At 38.3% G+C, this 13,809-nt stretch overlaps 1 protein-coding gene across 1 annotated transcript in view; it reads left to right on the top strand.

Moving 5' to 3' along the window:
* The window catches only part of Lrrk (Leucine-rich repeat kinase), a 483,935-nt gene that overhangs the window by 282,467 nt on the left and 187,659 nt on the right, over window positions 1–13,809 (top strand). The window contains exons 16-19 of the mRNA XM_067152496.2: window positions 3,464–3,483; window positions 4,350–4,520; window positions 12,522–12,722; window positions 13,026–13,216. Of these exons, the coding sequence (XP_067008597.2) occupies window positions 3,464–3,483; window positions 4,350–4,520; window positions 12,522–12,722; window positions 13,026–13,216 (583 nt within the window). The remainder of the gene's footprint in view (window positions 1–3,463; window positions 3,484–4,349; window positions 4,521–12,521; window positions 12,723–13,025; window positions 13,217–13,809) is intronic.

The following is a 13,809-nucleotide window of genomic DNA, read 5'->3' as shown; positions in this document are numbered from 1 at the left end:
TGTTTTTGCATGGTTTCCCTTTTTCACATCAGGCAAATGCGTGGGGCTGTACCTCAATTAATGCCACAGTTGTTTCCCTGCCAGTTACCCCTTTCCTATCACATCATCACCATAAGACCTGTCTGTGTCGGTACAACTTAAAACAAATAATAAATATGACTATAGTTATGTACAAATTTACTGGCATTTGAATTTTGAAATTCATCTTTTCACTCATTCACTAGTTTAACTCCTGCTCTCCAACAGGCCTCTTGCAGAACAACCTCGTTTCAGAACAGTTCATGTCACTGCTCGCCTCATACCACATAATCAAGACTATCTTGATTAACTACAGTACTCGCTGATGCATAGGACTCTTGTCTCGTCCATCATCTGCATCGGCATCCTTCCCACTTCCGTCCCCTTTAACATGTCCAAACTATCCAAATTTATCCCTCTCTATTCTGTCATAAATGTTTTCCACTCCAATTTCCTTCCTGACATCCTCATCCTTTGTCCTTTCTTGTCTTTCCTATCATACATGTTAAAAATTTCATTTCACTGACCAGGATTTTATTCTTCTTTCATTTTGTCCACACCAGGTTTATATAGAAAGATACTGAACGTCAAACGGAATGCATGAAAGACAAACATGACTACAGATTAGTGTGGAAAGAGGGGAATAGAAAGAAAACATGAAAGAACAATCTCCACATCTTCATATAGTGTCATTTTCAATATTCTTCACTATTCTAGCTTGTTTATTTTATAATTGTACTTAAAGATAAGGACATGCATTTCATTACTGATTGCATACATCTTTCTCTCAATTGTTTTAATGTTAAAATTGTTCCTCACATCTGTATTTTAATGTTCTTATAATCTTATTTAAGTGTTTGCAGTGTTTATGTGGTGACGATGGCTGAGAGAGCCAAAACATGTCCACTATTTTTTCATAAATAATTTTTTCAAACTATAGTGTCGTGCATTGATTAGGTGCTTATCTTACTTACTTACATCCTCTTCATGGATTAGGCTAATAGCCTGTTCCGACCTCAGATTTCATTCCATCTCTTCATAGGACGACCAATATCTCTTCTTCCTGTAGGATGGTATTCCAGGGCAAGTTTTGGGATTTTGTCGTTATCCATCCTCAGAACGTGGTTTTTCCAGTTTATCCTGTTTTGGAATATTCTTTCATTCATTGAGAATATATTTAATTTTTGTCTTATCTCTTCATTTCGTATTTTATCTTTTAGGGAGTAACCTTTCACTGATCTGAGGAATCTCATTTCAGATGATTGTATTTTATTCCTATAGCTTATTTTATCTACCCATGTCTCACTTCCATATAGCAAAGTTGGTACAGCCATAGTCTTATAGAATTTAAGTTGAGTATCTTCTCTTACTTTTCCTTTCAGTGTTCGGCGAATTGTCCCACACATATATTGAAATCGATGAAGCTTCTTCTTCACCTCGTCATCATCATTAAAAGATATTTCACAACCAAGGTACTTAAAATTTGTGACTTGTTCTACTGGTTGATTGTCGATTACTATCTTCGCTCTGATAGGATATTTCCCTTGCCATGCCATAACTTTGGTTTTTGTTCCGGATAGCCGAAGATTATAATTTTTACAAATGGTGTTTAACTGATGTATTGATTTCTGGAGTTTATCTTCATCATCCTGCAGGATAAATTGATCATCTGCAAAGAGCATAGTATTTATGTATGTGTTTGTGTTCAATTTTATTCCAGAGTGCACAATTCGTTTCCAATTTCTGATTACTTCATCTATATATATATTGCATAGTGTTGGAGAGAGGCTGCATCCCTGACGTACACCTTAATTAATTAATATTTCTTCCATTAGTTTGTATCCTAAATCTAACACAATTCTCGTCCTTTTGTACAGACTTTGGATAACTTGAATAAGATGTTTAGGGTATCCATTTTTTACCATTATATTCCATAACTATTCTCTATCTACCCTATCAAAAGCCTTTTCATTGTCGACAAAAGCGACATAAGTGACATAAGTATTCAAGTTAAATTCTCTTCTCTTCTCCAGTATCTGTTTGAGGCTAAATATATTATCTGTACAGGATCTGCCTTTCCTAAATCCACATTGTTCTTCCAATAAGAGATTGTGTGCAATGATTTTAAGTTTATTATTTATTATTTTAGCATATATTTTATAGCCAACATTTAATAAACTTATTCCTCGATAGTTACTGCAAAAACTTCGATTTCCTTTCTTGAAAAGTGATATTATTTTAGCTTTTCTCCATTCTTCGGGTATATTTCTTCTTTTCCAACAAAGATTAATTAAATGTAACATTCTAAATTTAAGAATGATCCCACCATATTTGAACAACTCCATATTTATGTTGTCTAACCCTGGTGCTTTTCTATTTTTGAAAGATTTCAGAACAGTATTAAGTTCTTCTATATCTATTAGGTCAATTCCTTCAGTGTCGATGTCTATATCTTGATCTTCCTGACTCTCTCCATACTCTCCGTTATACCACAATTCTTTGTAGTGTTGTATCCACGATTCTTCTTCGATTACATTTATATTAGCAGTTTTTCTTTCATCACTGTTGAGGTACTTCATTAACTTATATGCCATCTCTTGCCTACCATGGATATCATCCTCTATTGAGTTTATTAACCTATCCCATGATTCTTGCTTGAGTTTTCTCGTTAGTGACTTGACCTTGTTCCTGCTGTTTTTATATTCTTTCTCATTTTGTGGGGTGCGATGCTGTATCATTTTCAGTTATAATATTTGTTTTTGCTTGACAGCTTCTGAAATTTCTTTATTCCATATTTTAAGCCCAGTTTTTCTCCTAAATTTCTTCTTCACTCCAATGGCTTCATCTGCTGCCCTCTGAATTGCTGAGGTTATGATTTCCCATTCTTTGTTAATATCAGTACTTGTCGGAATCTGACCTAAATACTGTTGCAGCCGATTTTGATATAAGTATTTTATTCCATCATCCTGTAGTAAATATACCTTATAGATCTCTTGGCTTCTGTGTATATTTCTATTCAGCCTTTTCCTCCATTTAGCAAGAATTCTGATTTTTGCAATGACCAGATAATGATCTGTATATAAATCGCTGCCTCTATGTACTCTGACATCTATTACATCTGGGCCTAACTTTTTATTGACCATTATATAGTCAATAATTGATCGCTGTCCTCTTGCAGTCCATGTGAATTTATGTATATCTTTCTTCTCAAAAAAGGTGTTAGTAATTTTTAATTGATAATAGAATGAAAATTCTATCAATAATTTACCATTTTCATTCAAAGTTGGTTCACCTTTATTTCCCACTATTTCTGCAATTGGTTTGTTTCCTACTTGAGCATTGAGATCACCAGCCAGAACAACAAAGTCACTTTTACATATGTTATCCAACACTGATTGAAGAACTTCATAAAACTGTTCAGATTCTTCCCGTTTGTTTTCTTCAGGAGCATACACGGCTACCAAGGTTAATTTCCCTCTCTCTACCTTCAACCTCAGCACCAAAATCCTTTCATTTATAATGGTGTAGCTTTCTATTTTGTTTTTCCACTTCCTGTCTATTAATATTGCGACTCCTGCTGCAGCTCTTTTATCCTGTGTAACTCTACTATAAATCATAGTGTATTTATCAATTTCTTTTGTTCCTTGTAAATTTTTTTTTTTTTTTTTTTTTTTTTTTGTCTCAGTAATTACAGCAACATTGATTTCTTTCCTAGCCAGCTCTCTATCCAGTTCTTCTTCTTTTCCTTTTATGGCTCTCACGTTCCAAGTTCCCAACTTTAATGTATCTCTAATTCCAAATCGTTTGGCCTTTGATCTTGCCTTTCTCGTCATCATAGAATCCGTCCGGTTATTCGTCTGAGATTTATGAGTGAGGTAAGTTTTTAAGTGGAAGAGTTACCAGCCCTTCGCACAACCCCCAACCTGGAGGACCAGGGACTCTTCTGTAGGGGTTACCATACCTTAGCCGAGGGACCCAGTTTTAAGGCGCCAGGTACTCACCCTCACCCATCCCCATGAGGGGTAGGATTTGCTGGTTACATTGACAGATGGACTGTCAACTAAAGCATTTCTTGAGTTTTAATGGCAGCACTTGCTCGACATCAGTGCAACCCCCAAGACTCAACAACCAGCCATTGACCCTCCTCCTTTACCGGGCTTGGGACCGGCACTAGGAAATCCGAGTCATTCCTAGTGGCGGAGGTGCTTATTTCAAAGAATTAATAATACTCTTCACTATTAATAGTTGAAAAGAAAGAATCTGTTTTTTAATATTCTAAATTCATTTCATATTTCATATTTTTTTCTTTAGGCACCATTTGATGCTACAAGTCCTGTACATAGTGAATCCAGCAGAAGCACAGGCTCCTTCGTGGACAGTGTAGAAGCCTCAGAGCCATCGACTTGTTCTGAGGTATCTGATGAAAATATATCCACGAGTGAAGAACATTTACTAGATGCCCGGACACTCCATGCTTCATTCATCAAGGCAAAAACAGTTCAGTAAGTGTGAATATGTTGTAACAATTAACTAAAATATTGTGATTTCTCAAGGAATTTTGGAAAACATCTCAGATGACACTCTGTTTTATTTTGAAGTTTGAGTCATGTGATAGTTTTCATTGTCAGATTAAATTAGAAAATGCAGTTTTCTTCACAATGAGATGAATGTGGAACACTCAAGCAGAGAACTTACTAGTGGGCTCATTGTCTGTCATCTTTATTGAAATAGTAATTGGAAGGGGTAGGGATGATAGCTGAGTGGCATAGTCAGTAGCTTCTCACTAAGGTGGCCATGTTTGAAATCCCAGCTGATGCATGTGGGATTTTTTAAAAGAAAATTCATGTCTCTGTGGCTCTTATTGCAAGAAAAACTACAGGGCCTGTGGCTATGATCTCGATGTGAGCAGTTACATAAAACTACAAGTGAATTGGTTCATAAAGAAAGAGCTTCAGTCCATTTTAGCTAATTGTTGGGAAATCAAGAAAAACTATCTGGACATTTTACTATCATAATAGTAATGTAATTTTACTATTAAATAAAGAATGCATATTAGTATTCCTCTTAACATATTTCAGGAATTTGTCATCAGTAGCTGAATTATACAGATTTTTTAAATCTTGTAGCCTGATGACCTTTCTTGATAAGAGGTTTACAACTGAGTAGCATAAAAGTAGGGCTTCAGTCCAGACCGATACCCTTCCTTTACAAAATGCTAACTTTCCAATCGCAATATCATTGTGAAGGAGAGGCTGGACTGATCTCTTTTCTTTATAAAATGATGTGATGACCATTCAGGATGAGAAATTCAATGTTAACTCAGTTTCAAATAAAATGTGACTGATGCCCTTTTCTTTATGAACCAATTCAAGTAGTGTCATCATAGTTCTTCCTTATCTAGCTTTGGACATCGGCGAGCAGAAAATCACTTACACTGTTATCACTCTGGATGAAAACACCATTGAAAAGGTGTCATATTTCAAGTACCTAGGATGCTTACTAACACAAGAATGGGATCCAAGGGTAAAAATCAAAATCAGAAATGTCATTGCAAGAAGTATGCTTCTGAAATTATAACACTTATGTGCACCCATGACTTGTGATTTAAAAGTTGTTCGTGTGTCTTGAAGTGTGTTACTGGTGCTGCTTTACAGTATCGAAATATGGACACTGAAAGGCTTTGTCTATGAACCGACTGTAGTTCTTTGAGATCTGGATGTATCGCAGAATGTTGAAGATCCCATGGGTAGATCATGCCACCATTGAGAAAGTACATCATCATGTCTGAAAACCTCAACTTACTGAATGTGCCATGGAGACACTGACTTCAATATTGGAATGACTAAAAATAAATCTCAGAATAGCCTGTCCATTTTTCTTGTTTCTTTGTATAGAGTTATTATACATTGCAAGCCTTGGGATGGGATATTTCAAATTAGTGCATCTAAGTGCTCAGAGTGATATGTTGGCTTTGAACTTATCCTTGAAGAAAGTTTAGAGTCAATGTAATAAATTCAGTACAATATTTTAAAAAATATATTTAAAGATATTTGGGGAAATGTTTTGTAATGCTTAAGAACATATTTAGCAAATTCACCAATGATTTGGAAGTCATAATAATTTGTAGTTGATATACTTTGTCCTTGTGGCAGCCTCCTCATGGGGGTAGTTGTATTAATAATAATAATAATAATAATAATAATAATAATAATAATAATAATAATAATAATAATAATTTTATTTTTTTATGAGGGAAGTGTGGGAAATCTTTCATTAGACACTTGTGAGGGTCCGCACTCCACAAGCGTGTGAGATTCCTACTCACTAAAACCCACACACCCTTTTCCCACAACGTATATCTCCGCCCCGGAACCGCTCTCGCATTACTTCACGGCGGTGTCGTGCTAATTTCTTAGGTTTCTTCTTCCTTATTTCTCCTTACTGCTGTTCATGAGCATTCATATCTCTCTTTTTCTGACACAGGATGCCTTCTACATATACTGCAATCTGATCCCAAGATTCTTGGTTTCGTAGCATAGCCTGCACAATAGTTTCTGGCGTCAACTCTCCTTGCTCAGTATATAAAAATCTTCTCTGAGTTGACCAATGACAGCATACGAAAAATGTGTGAAATACATCGTCTATATCATTGCAATAAATACACGCCGAGTCGCTCGCTCTACCTACTCTATGTAGAAATTTCCGGAAGTATCCGTGACCCGTCAATAGTTGCGTAATGTAAAAGTTAACCTCGCCATGAGCTCGGGCAACCCAATCAGCTAGGCGTGGTATCAGCCGCTTTGTCCATTTTCCTCGAGGATCTTCCATCTTTGCTGCCACCGCTCCATTCGTTGCCTATAAGCTAGCTCTTTAGCGCGCTTCTTTCCGAGCTCTCCTTGAGTTCGCCAGACTTCCTGTCTCTCTAAGGCAAGTAAATCAATCGGTGCTACCGCTGCTATCATAAGGACCGCAGGTTCGGATACTGTGCGATATGCGGTTGTAATACGCAAAGCGGATCTCCGATGATGATGATGATGATGATAATAATAATAATAATAATAATAATAATAATAATAATAATAATATCAAGGTATCAACTAGCAACTTTTTCTTGATTTGACTTGACACTTCCTGACACGAAAAGTGAACAGCTGAAAATTTCCAAGCTCCCGGGTAAAAGCTCAGCCGCAAGGAAGGAACACGTTATCACAAAGAAAGTTTGGCTAGATAATACTAGGTGCCATTCACGAAAGCCAAGTAACACAACTGGCACATCAATATCTACAGGCATCAGGCAGGCAGGAGTTGTCTTGATCAACTACTCTTAGTGGGCTGTTAAGGTCATAAAGCAGTTTAAATACCTGGGAGAGATTATCAGCAGCAACGGGATGGATAAAGAAGTCATGGAAAATAAGAGACTTCAGTTGGAAAGGCTAAACACTGCCACCAAAGCCATTTACAACAAAAAGAATCTTTCCATTAATGCCAAACTAAGACATTATGACACTGTGATTCTGTATGGGGTGGAAACAGCAACATTAACGAACCTGGAAAAACTACTAAAGATTGAAAGGAGAATATTAAGGAGGATTTACGGCCCAAGGGTGATAGAGGGAAACTACAGATTACGATCAAATAAGGAGATATACAAAAGAACAGAAGACCTGGAAACAACAATAAGGAAAAGATGGCTGTGATTCTATGGACACATAGTCAGAATGGATCCAGCAAGGTTAAATAAACAAATTCTTAATAAAATATACTACTTGAAGAGCCAGGGGGGATATGCCAAGCAGATGAAGGAAGAACTCAAGAGGTTAAGAATTGCAGATGAAGAATGTCGTGGTAGAGACCAATTCAGGAAAAGACTTTTCCAACATAACAGTTCTTGTTGAAGAAAAAAAAAGAGTGCAGAGGGGGAAGATGGACTGAAGAGAGAAGAGCGCAACATTCTGAAAGAATGAAGGCACTGTGGAGAAAAAGGAAGGAAGAAGGGATGATAAGAAGGAAGTGAAGTGGTACTGGCGTGGTCCTAAATTTGGCCGGTTCACAAGGAAGGAAGGAAGGAAGAAAGAAAGAAAGAAAGAAAGAAAGAAAGAAAGAAAGAAAGAAAGAAAGAAGAATACAAGATGATCTATTTGCTCTTTGTCAATAAAAGGGTGAACTTCTATACTATTATAATGAGTTTAAGTGATAACATTCACTACAAATTGCCCTAAATACTACTCATCACATTCTTTCAGTGTTTGCCCCTCCTGGGGGGGCAGAGTCCACTGTATGGGTCTGCTGTTTCCATTTCTTCCTGTCGTGGGTCATGTCAGGGTGGGAATTTATGCTTTTGAGGTCTTTACATAGATATAAGTCCATTATTGCTTGATTGCTTCTTTGGTCCTTTTCCAGCAACTTCCAGGGCACCTTCTTTGTGATGGTGTCTACTTTCCTAATGTGCTAGAACTATGCAAGCTTATTGGCAAAGTGGGTATTAGGCAAATGTATATTATTGAGAAAGACAAGAGACATTTTATAATTTTATTACAAAAGAATGGCATGAAGTATACAAAATTTTGACAGTGATTCTTACATTCTATAGTCCATTTAGTTTTTCTGTCAGGAAGGGTCCTACCTAGATAAGAACATTTTATTTATTGCTTCCTTTATTTTATGGCTGCCAGTTTGACAGAGCTTAACATAACACGTACAAGATGATGATGATGATGATGATGATGATGATGATGAACAATGAATTTTAATAGAAATTACTTTTGGAAAACACAGTTTGGGGAAAATGTAATTGTAAAATAGATCAGGAAATTTCAATACACACATAAGTGACAAATAAAAGACTGGAGGAATTCTGAAAATTCTAAAAGATACTAATATCTAGAAATGTCTACAGAGGTATTGAAGTGCTGAAAATAAGTACAGTATTAAACAAAATGTATAGACTATTTAAAAGCTGTAGATTCAAGCCGCACTGTCGGCAGCACTGAATATGGTTTTCTGTGGTTTCCCATGTTCACACCAGGCAAATGGGGCTGAACTTTAATCAAGGCCATGGTTGCTTCCTTCCCACTCCTGACCACTTTCCTGTCCCATCGTAATCATAAGACCTATCTGTGTTGATGCAGTGTAAAGCAAATTATAAAAATTAAATTAAAAAAAATAAAAGCTCTAGAGATGGTTACACAAGATGGCTACATACCCCTTTATCGCAGATGTAGCAATATTCATTAACCCTGCTTTAGAGATCCCAGGGCACGACAGATATTCATGAAATGGGATATTACTATTCCGCAGGCTCCGATCATCAGACCGACAACCTCATTTTCCTCAAGCTCATACTTTTCCATATAATAAGAGGTTGTTGGCTCATAGATGGCTCTCTTCTCTTTATTGATGTCATGTGGCTGGGTGGAGCAAACTTCCGAAAGGACCATTGGATCTAATGTGTAGAGTTTATTTAGCCAGCCTTTACGTAACGATGTCTACCCGCCTTGTGCTTTCTTGATTGCCTATTCCTTCAGCTTCTTTATGAGTAACGTATCCAACTTCCTGTGGTGATTCTGTTAACTTACGATGGATGGTGTCTTGCATTATGGAGGGCATCGCTGTGTGAGCAGAAGCCAATGACCTAGGGTAAGGTTTTGATATCGCTGACTTCTACCCAGCGCTGATTATATCGCTGCAGCATTACAAGTGACCTTTAGGTCATGTTATTGGTAAACCTTGTCTTACACACAATAAGTATATTGTTCTTTATGTTGAGACGTACCAATGTTGCTGAGTGCAAAGCCTATTTGAGGTTTGATGCTGCTTTTTGACGATAATGTTTTGATTTATATCAGGATGGCATCTGCTCATATGTATGGACACACCACGACTGTTCACAAAAAAGATGGTCACAATGTGGGCACGGAACTGTATTCTCCTATACCACATCTCATTCAGATGACCTTGGCACATTTGATTAATCATCTTGCGTTAATACACCACTCACAGACATTAAACTTTCCACAGCCTTAGAATATATGAAAAACACATTGATAATGTGAATTAAAATAAATTATGGAGACAGATCATAAACTGTGCATAGGATGCAAACAGTAAACTATGGCAACAATAAATTTTGAAGATAAAAAAAAAAAAGACCCATCACACAGTACATAACAAAACTAGAACGGTGCACATGCACATTTATACATGTCCAAAAGCACTTGTGAGCCAAAGAAAATGCGTATCAAGTCAAGCTCTAAGTATTGCTCAAAACATTAAAAAATATGGCAGTTTTGAGAGCTGAGCTGATTTCTGAACGAGGGGGATCACTTGGCATGAGAGGGTGGGTGTAAATTTTGTTCCTAAGTTATTCATTCTATTATACTGCACCATATAGGTTATGATTGTGTACGTGGATCACAGTGAATGGTGACCATCAGTAGAAACATAACCTAGTTCAAACATTGGAGTGTATATTGGAAATACACTGCTGCTTGTAGAAAGTGAAACACTCAGAAGCAGTGGTCTGAAACACGCCAGAACCAGATGACGTGTAGAACAGTGGAACCATAATAAGTGATTTAAATTACAGAGAGATGGCGTGCATGTAGGCCCAGCAGTGCCCTTCTGTGTGTGACCGGCCAGGGCAGCGTTACACAACGCTCAGTTAGTTTGGAGCTGTCATACGAAGTGGAAACGTGTACCTCGGTGCCACTATGCATCGTTGACATCACAGGAGGGAATATCAGCATGTGACTGCGTTCGAACGGGGCAGAATGATAGGGCTCCGGGGGATGGGTCTGTCGTTCCGTGACATTGCGGCTCGTACAGGGTACGCTGCTTCAACAGTGAGGCATATGTGGAATCAGTGGAGAGAATAGGGGTGTACACAGCACTGACAGGGTACTGGACGACACAATGTGACCACAGCGCGAGATGACCGCCATCTTGTTCCCTTGACCATAGCGGACAGAACAGCTTCGTACAAGGTGTTAGCTCTACGTTGGAGCACCGCAACGGGTGTGTGGATGTCTGCATCAACGGTTCGACGCCATCTTCTGAGGGCCAGACTGGTGGCACACATGCCATTGCGCCGGCTTCCAATGACCAGCAACCACCAACGCCGTAGACTGCAATGGGCACGTGAACACCGACACTGACGTGCTGAGTGGCAAAATGTAGTGTTTTCAGACTAGTCCTACTTCAACTTGTCCTACAGTGATGGCCGCATACGCGTTAGATGCCGCCGTGGTGAACGCCATCGGGCAGACTGTATTGTTGAGCAGCATAGTGGACAAACGCCAAGTGTGATGGTTTGGGGCGCAATTGCCTATAACATGAGATCTCGCCTCCTACGTTTTGAGAGCAATCTGAACAGCTACCGCTACTTCAGGAAGATTTTACAGCCCGAGGCACTGCCCCTCCTGGAGGCCGTTCCAGACGCCATATTACAGAAGGACAATGCCCAGCCACATGTGGCGAGGAATGTGCAAGCCTTCTTCGAAGAACGACGGATACCACTGCTTCCCTGGCCTTCCCATTCGCCGGATATGTCACCCATTGAACATGTCTGGGATATGGTCGGTCGGCACCTTAATTGTTCAGGTCCTCCTGCAGCCACTGTTGATGATTTATGGACGTGGCAGAGTATTCCCCAGCAGCATATTCAGGCGCTCTTTGATTCCATGCCACGACGTCTAGCGGCTCTGATTGCAGCACGTGGTGGCGCTACGCCGTACTGAATTTCCACAGTCACTGTGCATGTACAGTTCTGTAATTGTAATCATTTGTGTCTTGTCATGTCCCCAGTATGTGGAATAAATTGCATTGTAATCACAGCTCTCGGTCTTGGTGTTTCACTTTCATCAAACAGCAGTGTACATATCATTCTTATAAGAGAGTGTTTATTCTTTTGGTGGTTCAGGACAGCACCACCTTGATGGTGCATACTTCTGTACGTAGGGGATGGTGGTTACCTTTTAAATATTCAACCAAAGTCAACAATATCTATCTTATTAGGCAAAATGGCTACCATCTTGGATAAAAAATTGGTCTAATATAAGGTGAAGAATTATAGTAATTTAAACACATACAAGATAGATAACACCATCTGACATGTAAAACATGTCACTGAATTGCAAGAACAACCAATGAGCCCTCAAAGAAGCGGAATGCAGTAGATCACAGTGGGAAAAATTCCATGCTTGGAGCAGAGCACAAAGCTAATCCATAGCCTCCTTTCATTTTTCAGATGCACAGAGCAAATACATTGAAAAATAAATAGCTCATAAAGATAGTATGCTTTTGAGTTTGTGTAGAATAAGATTTCAGTGACTTGATCATTTAAACCGAAATCAAATCTCAATTTTGACCAGTCAGATTAGCAAAATTGTATGCTGTGCATTGATATTCTCTACTTTGTCCTTACAGCCTCTGTTCCTTACAGCTTGTTGTTGTGGAATTTCATTCTTGATGTTCAAGAGTCATCATGCTGTGTGTTTCTTTTGTAGACATCTAGACATCACTCATCATAACATCTGGAGTCGCAATGTGGAGGTGACCGAACAGATCCTTCATAATGATGATGAGAATCAAGATAATTGCTCCCAGTTATCAGCCCTCAATCTGGCTCACAATCAGTTCAACAGTATTCCTCCTGCGCTGCCATGTCTAGCTGTTAATCTCACAAGGCTTAATCTCAGCTACAACGGGTATGTTGGTTTTTGTGTGTGGAACTTGTCTTAAACTCTAACCATAATTTGAAGTGCCTCAGAAATGTAGTAGAGAGCTTTTAGAGTGATCAATTCCCTACATGGTAGAGTAAATTTTCTTGTAATGTTTCGTTGTTGCATACATTTCTCATTTTTTTCTTTTTATGGCAGACTGTATAGGGTAATGTCTTACTATGAAGTGCAAATCTCTTAAGTGTTACAAATCCCAAGACTGTAAATTATAATGGAATTATTTCTTTAAGAAATTTTTTAGTAGATTATACAATTTTTATATTCTTTCAGCCTTCGTAGTATGAGTTACATTACCTCGTATCCAGCTTCTCTTAAGCAGCTAGACTTGTCGCACAACCAGATTTATTGCTGGCCTAGTTTGCCTCAAGTGGAAGGTATTGATGGGATAGAACTATCTATGACTGCATGTTATGCTCCAGAATTTGGTGCAAAAGGAGGAAATAAATTGCCTCCAATGCCTGGTGAGTGGTTATGTTACTACAAACTAGCTATAATACTTAATTGTTTTAAGTCTGTCAGTAATTTTTCTCTGAGAATGTTTAGTTCATTTCACTTTTGCATGAGTATCAAGTTGACTTAGGGAACTACTCTGTATTCCAGAGATCTTGAGACATGGTGAAGTGAGAAAGAGAAACTGAGGAAGAGGGACAGAAGGTTGGTTGCTGCTGAAATACACATTCACACCCTCAAGTCTGAAAATATATAAATTAGTGTAATTTGTTTGTAGTTGGTACCGAGTGCAAATAACGTGCATGACAAATATTTCTCCACTTTATTTAATAACTAGCTGATGTACCCGTGCTTCGCTACAGAATTCTACAATGTATACAGAATTCTCGTAAGTAGTGTACACGTTGTGAGTAAGATTGCATTAAATTGCATAGCTCTTAACGTTACCTCAGAAACATGACAGGGAAGTTGCCGTGCGTCTTTTCTCATGTGAAGACTGTTGCCTACTGTCAGTCACGGTCAAGTGGGGGAGTTTTCATTATGATGGTAGGCCCACTTGTCTACTGCCAGTCGGAATCAAGTTGGGCATTTTTCATTATAACAG

This window comes from Anabrus simplex, chromosome 8 (assembly GCF_040414725.1).
Source record: "Anabrus simplex isolate iqAnaSimp1 chromosome 8, ASM4041472v1, whole genome shotgun sequence".
Classification (NCBI taxonomy): domain Eukaryota; kingdom Metazoa; phylum Arthropoda; class Insecta; order Orthoptera; family Tettigoniidae; genus Anabrus; species Anabrus simplex.
The sequence above is the reverse complement of the archived record's forward strand: the minus strand, read 5'-3'. Positions and strand labels throughout refer to the sequence as shown.